The sequence below is a fragment of the Chrysochloris asiatica genome, unplaced genomic scaffold (assembly GCF_000296735.1).
Source record: "Chrysochloris asiatica unplaced genomic scaffold, ChrAsi1.0 scaffold00186, whole genome shotgun sequence".
Lineage (NCBI taxonomy): Eukaryota > Metazoa > Chordata > Mammalia > Afrosoricida > Chrysochloridae > Chrysochloris > Chrysochloris asiatica.
The window spans coordinates 2,625,789-2,641,078 of NW_006408704.1; the positions used below are offsets into that span (position 1 = coordinate 2,625,789).

The following is a 15,290-nucleotide window of genomic DNA, read 5'->3' on the forward strand; positions in this document are numbered from 1 at the left end:
AAGGTCGGTGGTTTAGTATCAGCAGCTGCTCCTTGGAAACCCTATTCAGGGTCGCTATGGGTTGGAATTGATTCAACGGTACTTAACAACAACAACATCAACATTATTGCAATTAAGGAGCTCTGGTAGCGTAGTGGTTACGGGTCGGGCTGCTAATCTCAAAGTCAGCAGCTCGAAACTACCAGCTGTTCCGCGGGAGAAAGATGAGGCTTTCTGCTCCCATAAAGATTCACAGCCTCGAAAACCCTATACGGGCTCGCTCTGAGTCAGAACCGGCTCCACAGCACACTACCACCACCACTATTATTGCTGTTACTCTTTGTACTACACTATGCACCTGATTCTAGAAGCAATTTGTTCTCAAGTAATTGGAAAACGAAGGACTGCAGAGTGGACCGCGTTCTATATAATATAATGCTGTCATCATTGTTCAGTGCCATTGAGTTGGTTCTGACTCATAGCGACCCTGGATAGGGTTTCCAAGGAGAGGCTGGTGAGTTTAACCCACCAACATTGTGGTCCAGAGTTTTATCTCAAAGCACCACAGCAAACCTCCATATATAGGACAGGGTAAAACAGAGTACATGGGTGATGTACTTAACTACTACAGCTAGGTTGGTGAGTCAAGTTCACCCAGAGGTGCCTCGGATGAAAGGCCTGGTGATCTACTTCCAAAAAACTCAGCAAAGAAAAGCCCTCTGAGCACAGTTCCTCTCTGACACACATGAGGCCCCATGAGTCGGGGTTGCATCCATGGCTACTGGTTTTGTATAGTTGTATACATATTAGGCTCCAAGATAAAGGAGTAGATTTTACATAAAAAGCACAATTATGAGAACTTATTATTTACAAACAATTTTTCTAGTGAGAGAAGAAAGTAAAACTTTCACCTTCACAAGTTAAGAGATGAATGGAAGCAACATTTAGTTGAATAATGAGATCATATAACTGCATTCTTGATCACAGGCAGCCCCCTGTCATAAGGACACTAAGGGGATGTTATCAGAGGGGTCTATGGAGACTGAGTAGAGGTCAGGAGATATGTACTCATTCCTGATATTGGAAAGTGATTCAAAGCAATAGCTTCCTGATGGTGGGACAAGAGCATAATTTGATAAAAATTACTCAGTTGTTGTTGTTGTTAAGTACTGTTTGAACTGGTTCCGACTCATAGCAACTCTGGGCTTTCCAAGGAGAGGCTGGTGAGTTTGAACCACCAACCTTGTCATTTAAACTGACTTTGCAGTCCAGTGCATCAACCCATAGCACCACACCAGGACTCCAGTGGTGGTAGTGGTGGTTATGTGCCATGGAGTCGGTTCCGACTCATAGTGACCCTGTGTAGTGAAGCTGTTGATCTTTACGGGAGCAGAAAGCCTCATCTTTCTCCCACAGAACAGCTGGTAGTTTCAAACTGCTGATTCATAACCACTATGCTACCAGAGCTCCTTAGGACTCCGGTAGTGCCTCCCATTTGTGAAGCAAGCGTCATCTTAAACAAAGTTACATGAGGGGACTTCAAAAAATTTGTGGAAAAATTCCATTATCTTTCTATTTCATTTTTTCATGAACTTTTTGAAGTCCCCTTGTACATGTCATTACTTACATTAAGATTGGATTGGTCTTTTAGTAAAGAAAGAAAAAGGACAAAGGGAAAGTTAAACAAAGGAGAAGAGGACATTTGTCTTTCATATTTAGATCTGACATTTGTCTTCCATGTTTGAAACAAACACTGAGAGGGATAAAGTAAAAGAGCATGGGATACCCATATCCTTCACCCAGTACACCTCGAACTTCCTTCCTGCTATTGGACACGTGCAGTGATAATGGTCACAGCCTCATGCCCCGGCCGTTTTCTGTATGAAAACTGCACTGAAGTACAGCGCAAAGAGAAACAGAGACTAAGACTAAGGCAAGTCAAAACTCTTCCAACCATCTTCCCATCTCTCTTGTAAGATCAAAATATGAGTCTTACCTCCACTGAGAATAATGACAGCTATAAATATTGCTAGGTCGCTGTCATCTAATTCCAGTGCATTGAACTTCACAGCAAACTCAAACTTGGGTTCCATAAAGTCACCAAAGGGCTTCCGCAGGCTCTTCAGAAACTCCCTTGTCATGAATCCTTGGCCCTCCGATATTAGAACCCCATCTTTATTCATCAAGGATGCCAGCATTGTGTATATGATCTCGTGGACGCCGTACTTGAGGAGAGTTACTTGGTCATTCAAGTCCAGGCTCACAAAACCAGGAATGCTTTTGGCGTACTCTGTGATCTCCTGCACAGCTTCCACCGAGCGGAACTGACACCCTTGAAAGATGCGGATGGCCACCTCCTTGCTCTGCTCCTGCAAGGGGGTGATGTGTTTGAATTTGATTTTGTCTTCTCCCATCATTAAGGAATTCATGTCATAGATAACAAATGGCTGCAAATAAGAGAGGGAAATACTGGTTGAGTTGGAGATTCTAATTCACAGCAAATGCCATCCCCATTCAGAAAACCATTTCTTTATACACATTTACATTGCTAACTCCAATAAATCTTTAAAGTTGTAGACACTTAGTAATGAAAAAATGTTTTTGTTTTTAAGTGCTGTTGAGTCAGTTCCAACTCAAAGAGATCCTATATAGGGTTTGCGAGAAGCGACTGGTGGGTTTGAACTGCTGACCTTGCAGTTAGCAGTCCAGTGCTTATTCTACAGCACCACACCAATACTCTTATTATTATTATTCTTTACTACCTTAAGAACTCTTATTTTCTTATTATTCATCTTAAGCATCTTCTGTCGTCAAACATTTTGGTCATTTTTCAATTTATACTGCACCACTTAACCATTTGGAACTATTAGAGTCATTCATAAGTAAAGTGGTGCAGTATAAATTGAAAAACAACTCTGTTGTTTTGAGAGTCTTTTGTTGATTTAGAAATAATATAAAATCTATTATTTCTCTTGACTTTCAATGGAATACATTTTTAACCTTCTTCCCATAAAAAAGTCATTTCAGCAACTCAGGGTGAAAATACCCTCCTGCACATCAACAAAGCAATTTAAGATGAAGTCTCAGATCTCACTAAAGCTTGAATATGAAATATACTTAGTGAGACTATATCAGCCTGAAAGCAGATTAGAAATACTGAGCCAAGAAAATGTCTACTTCTTTTCTTTTCTTTAAATGCTCTGGAAGCAATCAAAGTCAGAAAGAACAGATCTAAAGACTATGAGTAAGCACGACAGAAGGTGACGAAACTTAAAAAGGTTTTGAACTTAATTTTTTAAATATTTGCCCTTAAAGTTCAGACTTTCAATATTAACTCAAGTTTGCAGTAGACTACTTTCAAAAAGCAAGTTATGTTACTCATGAAATTATCTCTTTTTCATTTCCTTGTACCAAAGATTTGTGGTCATTGTGAAATGTTCGGGGCTATTCTGAGAAGGGATAGCACTTTATATGCATCAAATATACTGAAATATATAAGGAGTAAAACCCCCAGTCTTATTCAGATAAATGTATTCCTAAAACCACTGGAATGACACTTGAGCTTACCTGGTTTCTAGCTTGAACTAGGTGATTTTTAAGACACTCATTTATCTTTCTTTTCTGAGGGTCTTGTATTTCTTAATTGAAGGGAGTGAATTAAATTGGGAGTTTCCATTTCTTCTATTGAAGAAATACTAGCTGTGTTTCTCCAAAAACCTTGTGTATGTCCCTGTGTAGGTAGACATTAAGTGTGCAGTATGTGGCCAGCTTCAAGACCCACTGATTTGTAGACTCTATTCATTTCTGTACAAGTCTATGGTTTTATACAAACTGTTAAGTCTGTTTAAGGCTGGAGGAAATGACATGCTTAGTATGCTTAGTAAACAAGCTTTGACAGTGGGTAGATTTCCAAACTTGCATATTATTCTAATACCAATGATGGAGTTATTCCAGAAATTCTCACTTTTGTTAGTAAAAAAAAAAAAAAAATCATTTCAGCTTTTGTTTAGCAAGACCCCCAAAGGCAACAGACAGGAGGAGTCCAAGACTTGTGGCTCTAACCAATTCTTCAAGGAGATCATAGCATAAAATACAAGTTTTCCTTAAGTAAACTGGGCTTCTCAGAAAATGTACTTGTTTTTCCCCCTTCAGAACTGATGCTATTAATGGGAGAGAAAAGAAGGGCAGATCAGATACTTTACTGAGCTTTCCTAGTAGGGTAGACACTAATCGTGAGAAAAATTTGGATGGAAAGTGATGCTTTTACAGAATCTAGAGAAAATGTGCCTTTCATTCCCCCTCCAGTAGTTTTACAGCGTACTGAAATTTAGGTTGGTGAAAGAGTGCCTGTCTTTCCTGCCATGAGAACACGACGCCTCATCTGAGAAGTCTAACTGGACACACACACGTACCAATGCCAGGACTAAAACCATCACACACACACACGTACCAATGCCAGGACTAAAACCTCTTGACTGGTGGGAAGGGTCTACACTGAACTACCTGCTTCTACTTTCCAATGAGCTTCCGGATAAACCATTGGTTTCTTGGCACAGAAAGTATGCACAGAATTCTTTCGCCTTCGTGTACACACTTGTGTCTGGAACTCTGCCCTAATGAATCGCCCTTGTGACTCTTGCCTTTACTTCCCCTGTCCCCTCATATAAAGCTTCAGGTTCCTGTTTTTGAAACTCCGTGATAGTTGAACACAGGGCACAAAATCCTGCTCATTTTCTCTCCCAATTTAACAACAATGTGACTTTAACCCCTTGGCAATCAATGTTGGTCAGGATTTCCTGGCAGTAAACACTCAAGGACAGAGAAAGATATCTGCACCCTCCATCCCCCACCATGCCAAACCATTCCAATGCTTTGGGTTTTTTTTTAGACCTTTCAGCCATTTGGAAAAAATAGTGAGCCGACTGAAAATCCTGGGTACGGACATAAAAATGACAGGTGGTGGAGTTTGTTTTTCCCAGTCATATCTGATTATGTGGTTTTCACTGTATTCTTGAAACCTGCACATACTCTCTCAGCCTCCATGTGGATCTGTCAAACCGTAGGCGTGATCACCAGGCTCCAGCTGCCTTGAGATCCTTCTTTGCCACCAGTTCAGCAATTCTCACACTGCACGAACTTGCACACATCATCCCTCCATATTTCACACTGGGACCTCCTCATCTACGTCAAGTGCCCTGTCTACTGTATTGAGAGCTCACCTCCTAAAGCCTTGGGAATTTATCTTGAATCATCCATTGAATATTATTACATTCCTGGTAAAATACTCACATAAAATGTACTGACCTTCCAAGTTTGTAGGTTTTTTTTTTTTTACAAAGCAAAGTGAAGCCCTTTATACTTTCAATGAGCCTGCACAGTTCACCTGACAATCTGTCATCATCAGAGGAGCTATGTCATTGTCAAACGGTGTCTTACTGATTAATTCTGCACCTGGGCTAACAACATGCAGACTCCATGTCAAATGGCTAGATAAGCAAGCCTTCTTAATAGGAAAACAAACTTAATTACATATAGGTTTTTATCAGAGATAAGAAGCTCTGGTAGCGTAGTGCTTACAAGTTGGGCTGCTGAGGTCAGCAATTTGAAACTACCAGCCGTTCCGCAGGAGAAGGATGAGGCTATCTGCTCCCGTAAAGCCTCAGCTTCAGAAATCCTATGCAGGGCCACTATGAGTCTAAACTGACTCCACGGTACATAACCAAACAACTGTTACCAGGGATGGACCCAGGTTTTGTGGGGCCTGAGATGTGCACTATTGCTGAGGTCTTTTTAAAGAAAATGAGGCAGTGGCAGCACAGTGCATTAAGCATTGTGCAGCTAACTGCAAAGTTGGTGGTTTAAACCCACCAGCAGCTCTGAGGGAAAAAGATGAGGCCATCTGCTCCCACAAAGATTTGCAGGGTCAGAAAGCCAGAGGAGCAGTTCTACTCTGTCTGCCCTATGGGGAGGCCATGACACAGAATCCAACTGATGGCGGTGGGTTTAGGTTCTGGTTTTTAATCTGTTGAGGCTATCATGATACTTTTTGTTTGCTCTGACAGATTAGAGGGAAGTCTCAAGGAAGCAAATTCGAATTCATGAGGCCTACCTTCTTCATTTCTCTGACCCCTTCCTTTTTACATTTCTTTTAGGCACATTGGGTTCTCCTCGATTAGCTATAATGAGTGAATACTAACTCAAAACACACTAGTTTTGGTTCCTCAACTGCTTTCTGCTCCTGTTGTTCCTGCTTTGCTTTCCTGTTATTCCTGATATACTTAAAGGGGTCTTTCGAAGTCATCCATCTCTGCCTGATTGTTGTTGGTAAGTGCCATCAAGTCTATTGCAACTCAAAACAGCCCTGTACAGGGTTTCCAAGGAGCAACTGGTGAGCTCTGACCCACCAACCTGGTGACTTGCAGTCCAGTGCTTATCCTATAGCACCACAGCTAGGATTTCTCTACCTAAGTATGAACAAACTAAGGCCAAGAAAAGTAAACTAACTTTCCAAAACCAAACAGCTATTTATAGCAAGCCCTGAACTCGAACCAGATTCCCTGACTCCTGGTTGAGGTTGTTTTGTTTTTTGGTTTTTACTCTCCCTCCTTTCATGCCTTCCTCACTTTTATCATTTTCCTATTTTAATAATATGAGCACCTTGGGAATTCTTCTATCCTGGGATCTTGGAGTGTCTTTTAACTTTTGTGTGTGTGTGAACTGACTGATAGTTTACATCAACGTCAACTTTACACCATCATTTCATTCCAATGATTACAATCTTCTCTGGGCACTATCATTCAACAATATTTCCTTCCATCCCCTCTGTTTTTTGGGTTTTTTGGGGGGATGGAGGGCTGTAGACAAAAGCACTCAGGAATATACAATCATTTAAACCATCAAAGGGCACATTCTGCAGGCCTGCTTCCTGGCCACCAGCACTCAATCCCTCTCTTTCCATGAGTCTAGAGTTGGAATGTCTTTTGAACTATAATTTCTTAGAGGTGCTAGTTAAGTATTATATACGATAGACGTTTGAAAGCCTATCAAATATAATTGTTTTCCTAGAAGATTTAGAGACTTAAAAGCACACAAATAAAAATTTATTAAGGATTATTCACACTCTAATGAGTTAGCACATAGCCATGGTTCTGAAAATAAAGCTACTGTCAGTCAAAAAGTTACTCAGCTGACAAACAAGGTCATTAGCCCAATCAATGGGGTCCAGTCATTTTTAAAAAGTACTTTCCTCCTTTATAAAACATTATCTTTTTATTTGCTTTATAAAGAAGACTATTCAGATCTGTTTTACCTTTAGCTATTCCTGACAGCCCTGGCAACAAACATTTGTTTTTCTTTATTAATCCTGATATAGATGAATAATCCCAAGAGGCTAACTTCTCCAGCAGCCACTGAAACAAACAGCACTACTATCCTGTTCTTTCTTTTATTTCTACTGGGATTCTTTTCTCTGAGAGTCTGCCGGATTTCCTTCTTCTACCAAAGAACCAAACTCAGCAGCCCCCACTGTGAGTAGAGAACTGTGTTCTATAGGGTTTTCAATGGCTAGGTCTTTCTTCTGAGTTTACCTTTGGGTGGACTAGAATCTCCAATTTTGCAGTTAGTAGCCAAGCAATCACCCGTTTGACCATGCAGAGACATCTAGCCTTTCTTTTCACACTGCCATTGAACCCACTCCAACTCAAAGTGCCCTGTATAGGGGTTCTGAAGCAAAGTCCAACTCACTCAGGCTTCTCCACAGATAAAGGGAAAAGAGTTGTAAGTGTAGAGTAAAATGGATAGCAATCTTTGTACTTTTAAAAATAGTTTACAGTTACTGAATTGGATAGCCAATGTCAACTTTAGAGTGCACAAACTTAAATGGGCTCTGAAATGCTCTCCCCAAATCTACATTTCTGTATTGGTTTTATTATTTAAGAGTTTCATATTTCACACTATTTGGAATAAACATTTTTTCGGATGGTACCAATCTGCTTTTGCAATTATAAAAACAGTAATTCCACAGGCAGTCATTGTAAACAATGTGATGATGCTCTGGGATCCAAAGTCCAATGAAGCACAAATAAAATGTTTTGTGTTTTGTTAGTAGACAGAGAAGGTAGGCAGGGTCACACCACAGGGTGTGAAAAGTTGATAGACACATCAGTGTTTTCCATTTATTGTTTTATGATGAATTGTGGCACCGAACATGGTTTTTGAAACCACTTTGTTTATTCCATCAGGAAACATGGGATCATGTGATATGCCCTGTGTGCACATCATTTCAGGAGAACAGTCAGACAGGGGGAACTTTCAAAGTCCATTCAGTTATCCAGCTGCTTTCATGGCACAGAGCACTCTGGTTCTAGTAAGTCTAGGGTTTTCAGAGTTCACAGAATCTCTTCAAGGGAAGCCTTGGCTGGGACAAGCCACTGAAAGGAAAATAGACTTGGGCTCAATCCATTGTCATTTGAGGGTAGCTAAAAGGAGCCCTGGAGTCCTGGTGTGGCACTGTGGGTTAATGTGCCGGACTGCAAAGCCATTTGAACTGTAAGATCGGTAGTTCAAGCTCACCAGCTGCTCCTTAGAAACCCTATACAGGGTCGCTATGGATCGGAACTGACTTGATGGCAGTTAACAACAACAAAAAGGAGCTCTGGGGTCCTGGCGCAGTACTGCAGGCTAATGCGCTGGACTGCAAAGTCAGTTTTAACAGCAAGGTTGGCAGTTTAAGTTCACCAGCTGCTCCTAGGAAACCCTATACAGGGTCGCTATGGGGTCAGAATCAACTCAACGGCACCTAACAACAACAACAAAAGGAGCCCTGGTGTGGCACTGTAGGATAAGCACTTGACTGCAAGGTTGGTTTGAACAATAAGGTTGGCGGTTCATATACCAACTGCTCTGCAGAAACCCAATAAAGGGTTGCTATGAGTAGGACTTGACTTGATGGCACTTAACAACAATGAAGGAGCCCTGCTGGGGCTGTGGGTAAAGTGTTGGGCTGCTAACCACAAGGTCAGTGGTTCAAACCTACCAGCAGCTCCATGGGATTAAAGATGGGGTCATTTGCTCCCATAAAGATTTAGTCTCAGAAACCCACCAGAGCAGTCTACTCTGTCCTGTAGAGACACTATGAGTTGAAATCGAACTCAATGGCAGTGCGTTTGTTTTTTTCCAAAAACCTACCAAAGTCCCTGGGTTCTACGAACAGTTAAGCACTCAACCACTAACCCAAAAGTTGGTGGTTCAAACTTTCCCAGAGGCACCGCAGTAGATAGGTCTGACAATAGGGTTCTGAAAGATCATAGCCTTAAAAACTACGGTTCAGTTCTATTTGTGCAACGCAGTGGGTTTAAACTGATCTGATTGGACAGCAACTGGTTTGAAAACAAGGTTGCTTCTAAAACTTCTTCCCCAGTCATCTGACAATCAACATCCCATATTTCTGTAGACTGAACCTAAAATTTCCAAGCATTATTCTTTTAGGCAAGACAATGAAAAGTATGGTATGACATCCCAAAGACATACTTACAAAGATAGGAAGGGGAGTGCGGGCATTTCACTTATCTGTTAGTTCTGAAAGGTGCAGGTGGCCTCAGGGAGTAAGATATAGAAGAAGGAAGTTTTAGTTGGACAGAGAACCCCTGACTGGCCTGGAGGCAAATACTAGAGCTGAGGCTGAGAGAGAAGATTATCAGGCAGTGAGTGGATAAAGGATATGTAACAGGAAATGGTCAAACTGAGCAGTGAAAAGTCAATGTAAAGAATTTAAATTGAGTTAAATTGAGCAGTGAAGTAATTTCCTTTTCCAAAGGTTTTGGGTAAGTGGTCACCCCTGTGCTGAGGAGCCTCCCCCAGGGCTGGGCCGAACTACCAAGAACCCCCTCAGTCTCACACAGGGTGTACAATGAGACCCAAATTACTATATGGCCCCAGTCAGAGCCACTTTTTTTTTTTTCTTAAATATACCTCCCCACCATCTCAAGAGTCCACACTACTACAAAATTTCTCCTATCCATGCAGAAATCTTAACTTTCATAAGTCCTGGCCAAGAGATAACACAACACCCTTGAGACAGATGCTATCAAATGAATAACATGACGGTGTAGATAAAGAACAAATCTCTAGTCTCATTGGAAATCACATTTTGGACTTTTTCGCTCTCCCATGTTCCTCTCTCTGGACTATTTCTTTCCACTTGTGCTTAATTTGATTTTGCAAGATAAGGAGAAGAGAGGGCCCATCAATACTATTTTGTGTAAACAGGGAATGGATTATTTTAGTCTGACCCTGCCTCTGTTCCTTCCCAGACCCTGTTGTCGTTAAGTGCTGTTGAGTCGATTCCGGCACATAGCAACCCTGTATAGGGTTTCCAAGGAGCAGCTGGGGAGCTTGAACCACCGACCCTGTAGTTCAAACGACTTTGCAGTTTGACACATTAGCCCACAGCGCCACACCAGGACTCCTCCCAGACCCTAACAAGAGTCAATTTTGTCCCATTCAGATTGTTAATGAAGTCCAGTGTGGTGAGCAAATATTGTGCTAGTTAGAGGCCCTCTGTTGAAAATTCAGAATTTCAAAGAGCAACATCTTTTAATCCAATTAAACAAATACAATCTAAGTAACTATTATGGGCAAAAGCACAGACCTACTTACTCTGGGATGGGGGTGGGGGTGGGAGGCAAATTCTTGGCCTTTAAATTTGAGAAGCCCATTGTCAAACATTTTGCAGCCCTTTCCCTAAAAATAGTTTAATCCTTGTTTATGCTATAAAAGCTTCCAAAGAACTTATTTTTAGTTCTGATTTGGAGCCAAGGAGTCAATCTGAGTGAGGTTTACAGTAGCTGCTGAGCTCTGTGCCCTTCAGTGATACAAACAGAGAGTGCGCTGGTCACTCTTAGTGTAAATTTAAACTCTGGTCTACTGGGGGGTGGGGTAGAGGTGGGCGGAAAAGGGAGTCCTCATCATATCTTCTCAAACACTATTAAATGGCTAGGCCTTATTGCTGGAGTCCTGGTGTGGAGCTATAGGATAAGCACTGGACCGCAAGGTTGACTTGAACCATAAAGTGGCAGTTCAAACCCATCAGCTGCTCCTCAGAAACCCTATACAGGGTTGCTATGAGTCAGAACTGCCTCGATGACACTTAACAACGACTACATAGACTCCACTTTGCTAACTCCTGTATTCTGTAGTCCTGTGATACTGATGACAACAGAGCCGTCTCTGTCATTAAAAAAGACCACAGCACCATAGAACAATGTCCTGACTGGGACTACACTGGGGTAGCAAAATGAGTGAACCATATTTGTTCTAAAAAGTGATAAAAACTGAGGACATTCAGATATTCTGAAAAGGAAGCTCTCCTAGCTCATGTCTGTCTCCTGGGCTAGCCAATGGAGTAGGCAAGCGAGTGATACTATGCTAGGCCCCAGAAGATCTAAGGGGACATCGTGCACTGGCTTACAAGTCAGAAAGCCTGCACTGCAGTCATGTTTCCTCTGCATGCTTGCTGGATGAACTCAGAGCAAACTGGATGAACTCTCTGGACTTTAGCGCTCTAGTAGCAGGAGCATGGTGCTGGGGATCAAACATAGTAGCTGGGCACAATTTTTTGAAGCTCTTAAGAACTGGCTACAAGTATCAGTGTTAAGGTAATAGCAAGCTCTTTGGCAGTGAGAACACTGATTGTCATTACTGGCAGCAAGCAATTTATGCGGCAATATTCCATAGTCGCTTCTCTTTTCTGTTAGCTGGTTCTATTGGTATGATTTACATAAAGGAAATAACACCACCTTCAGATCAACATCACATGGCTATTGTTAAGTGCTGTCCAGTCAGTCCTGACTCATAGTGACCCTGGATAGGGCTTCCAAGGAGCGGCTGGTGAGTTTGAACTGCCGATCTTGTGGTTCAAACCCAACTTTCAGTCCAGTGCTTATCCTCCAGTGCCACGCCAGGACTCTTCACATACATTGTTGTTGTTGTTGTGTGCCGTGGAGTCGGTTCTGACTCATAGCGACCCTATACAGGGTTTCTGAGACTGTAAATCTTTACGGGAGCAGAAAGCCTCATTTTTCTCCCACGGAACAGTTGGTAGTTTCAAACTGCTGACCTTGAGGTTCGCAGCCCGATTCGTAACCACTACGCTACCAGAGAAATTTCCAAATAACACATCTGAGTAGGGAAAAGGCTGCAGCTTTCTGTCAAGTAGCTGCGTGCCTCTCTTGGAGGTGTTCACTGTAAAATGAGTGACTGTCTACAGGGCTCCCAGGGCTTGGAATTTATCTTCAGAATGTGCACCTTGACTCTGAATACCCTTGGAGCATGTGGCACCAAAACTGCGCTAACTCCCAGGTCACACTGCAAGCTGGCAGCAGAACTGGGATGAGAGTCCAGGTGTCGTTCTGTTTTGTTTTAATATACGTAATTCCATATTGCATTGTCAACTTCCTTTCAGGGAAGAGCTCTGCTCCTTGGCAACCCTGAGTCAACAGCAAATCTTTCCTCTTCATTAAGGCACCCTGTTCTGGGTTTGGTAAGCACTGAAAATTCACAAACCGACAGACATTTGAGAAGCCACTGGAGTAGCTTCAGCTGCTCAAGAGGCTAGCAGAAGAGAAAATTCAGATGTATAACAAAAAGATAGAGCTACCAGTTCCCCAGGAATAATCAATAGAGAGCTACAATGAAACAAAGGTTCATCTGATATCTGGAAACAAATCTTATGGTCCTTGTTGAATGAACTTCATGAGCAGTAGCTCTAATAGTTCTCCAGAGAGATAAGTTTAAAAAAAAAACACACACAAAAAAATTGTGTGTGTAACTTAAATGCCATCTCTCAGGGATCTTCCCAGAGAAAAAGTAGGGCAGCTTGAGTAAATATTGTGGTGGCCAATTATTTTAATGCCAACATGAGTTGGATTCTTGAAAGACAATGGCAAGCTAAGGGGCTTGAGAGTTCATTTTTGGAAAGTTACTGTGACCCGCACATGCTCATTCTTGCCTCCATTTATTAGGAGAACGTGGAGGATGGTTTCCCTTTTCAAAATCATGTTTGCTTATCCTATCTGGAAACATTTCTTGTGTTTCAGACGCAGCCTGCAATACATACCCGCCAACAGCTGAACAGAATACTGATCAGGGGTGTGTAACACAGTAAATCATTTACTCAAGGGGGAAAAAAAAAAAATCACAACAAAACCAACCCAACTTCCCAAACCAAGACAGTAGAGGAGAACTAACTGATTTGTCTGTTGTCTTTCCCGTCAAGATGGCCCTCGCCTTTGCTTTGGTCAGCGGGAAGGACTTTATGTATGAGTCATACAAGTGTTTGGCCAGGGCCCGGAGATCAGCAGACTCTGGGTTCAGCTGGTCGATGTCGCTGGAGATCTCTGCCAACAGCTTCTCCTTCTCGGCCTGTGGCATCCGCCCAAACCTGATAGCTACGGAGGAAGAGAATAACAGGATGAATCATGGAATACTGCTGTTCCCTCCTCAGCCCTAGTTCCCACATAGTAAAAGCCCTCCTCCCTCCACTCATCTCAAGTTCTGGTTTCCATCTACAACTTTACTCGGGTTTCTAGTTCACAGCAGGAGGTCACACCATCAGTAAAAATTAACTATTTGCTTTTTCATAATAATAATAATAATAAAGTAATTCAGGATCTTGCCAGGAAGGTAAGAGGATTTAAGAGTTCAGTGAAGAAAGGCAAGTATATTTATTTAAACACAAAATAATTGAAAGCCAACTCCTGCTCACCCCTCAACATCCAATTCAAATGTCATTTTCTTTATGAGGTTTTCCCTGGTTTCTTCAGCTGAATTTATTGTTCCTTCTCCTATACTCCTACAACCTTCAGTACACGAGATGGCGATTTTTACATTGAATGATAATTACTTATTTTACACGTCTATTTTTCCTGCTTTGGAACAACGTCCCTAAGGTTAGGGACATGACCTTATTAATCTTACTTGTATCCTTGGTGCTTACACAGCCAGGTACTAGACCAGGCCACCTAGCTCATGAATGAAAGAATGATACAGAATTCAAAGCTGCACGAAGCAGAAGCGTGCTTCTCAGAGAGCTCTGTTTTGTCCTTGTTCGAAGGAAGTATGAGAGGTGTTTTGTTTCATGAGATTAGGCCAGATAGTACTGTCACACTTAGTGGACAGGATGCATAATTATCACTTCATGATTGCCACAAAGATGATTTCCTTAACATTTGGCTTCTTGTAGGGTGAGGAAGTATGCAAGATCAAAAAAAATTGGGGAAGAGAGAAAGGAAGGGATGAAGGAAAAGAAAGGAAATGAGAAACACTTGAGAGGTTGTAGTTGTTGTTATGTGCCAAAGCTGAGCCAGTTCCAACTCATAATGACCCAGTATAGGGTTTCTGGGGAGCATCTGGCAGGTTTGAAAAAATTGCTGACCTTGTGGTTTGCAGTCCAGTGTTTATCCTATAGTACTACACCAGAAAGCAGTTGGCCCTAAATAAGCTTTATCATGAACTCAAAAAGCTATTGTGTTGTAGGGGCTTCCTTTGGGACAAGTCAGATGGAAAGGGAACCTACCATTGTGAGGATTCCTTTATAGGAAATACACCTACACTTAAGACCCTTTTAGTAAACACATCCTCTTCACATGACCCCTTAAAAATTAATCATTAAGGGGAGGAACAAACAAAATGGCGGATCTGGTGGATGTATAGCAGAGAGCTCCGCCAACAACAACATTGAATACCCGACCAAGCAGGTTCAGGGGATGGTCCTAGAACTCTGAACCACATATAAAGTAATACTTAGAAGGTTGGAAGGCTCACAGCTGGGGGAATTTGTGGCAGAAGCAAGAAATCTATTGCTTTCTAGTCCGGGACGCTCGGCTGCTCCAGGAGCTGCCATCTTGGGTGAGACCACGTGGGGAAAGGATTGGAGCGGCCACAGACGCCTGGCAGAACCGCTGAGATAAAGGTGTGCACATTCTTTTCTTTTGGTATCTGTTCATTGTTCCCTTGCTGTCTGTGCTCCTCCATTCGGGTGACTATAGGGGTGCCTGAGCTAGTGGGCACCCCAGCCCCACTCTCGGAGGGTTCTACTACACATGCGCACAGATCTCCTCGAAATTTAAAGAGACCGTTTCCAATTAAAAACCAAATGGCCACAGCCGGCCCTGAACTGTTTCAACTAGAAAAAAGGACTGAACGGGGATTGTGGAACAGGACAAGCAGACAAAAGAGGAAATAGGCCGAAAATTAAATCCTAAGTTACGTCAAAACGACCAACAGTGGTATCTTGAAACTTCTCAGGAAGAAGA

At 42.1% G+C, this 15,290-nt stretch overlaps 1 protein-coding gene across 1 annotated transcript in view; it reads right to left on the reverse strand.

Annotated features, from left to right (window-relative positions):
• The window catches only part of PPARG (peroxisome proliferator-activated receptor gamma), an 87,056-nt gene that overhangs the window by 21,070 nt on the left and 50,696 nt on the right, over positions 1-15,290 (reverse strand). The window contains exons 5-6 of the mRNA XM_006872174.1: positions 13,225-13,424; positions 1,976-2,426 (exon numbers count right to left, since the gene is read on the reverse strand). Coding sequence (XP_006872236.1) covers positions 1,976-2,426; positions 13,225-13,424 — 651 coding nt within the window. The remainder of the gene's footprint in view (positions 1-1,975; positions 2,427-13,224; positions 13,425-15,290) is intronic.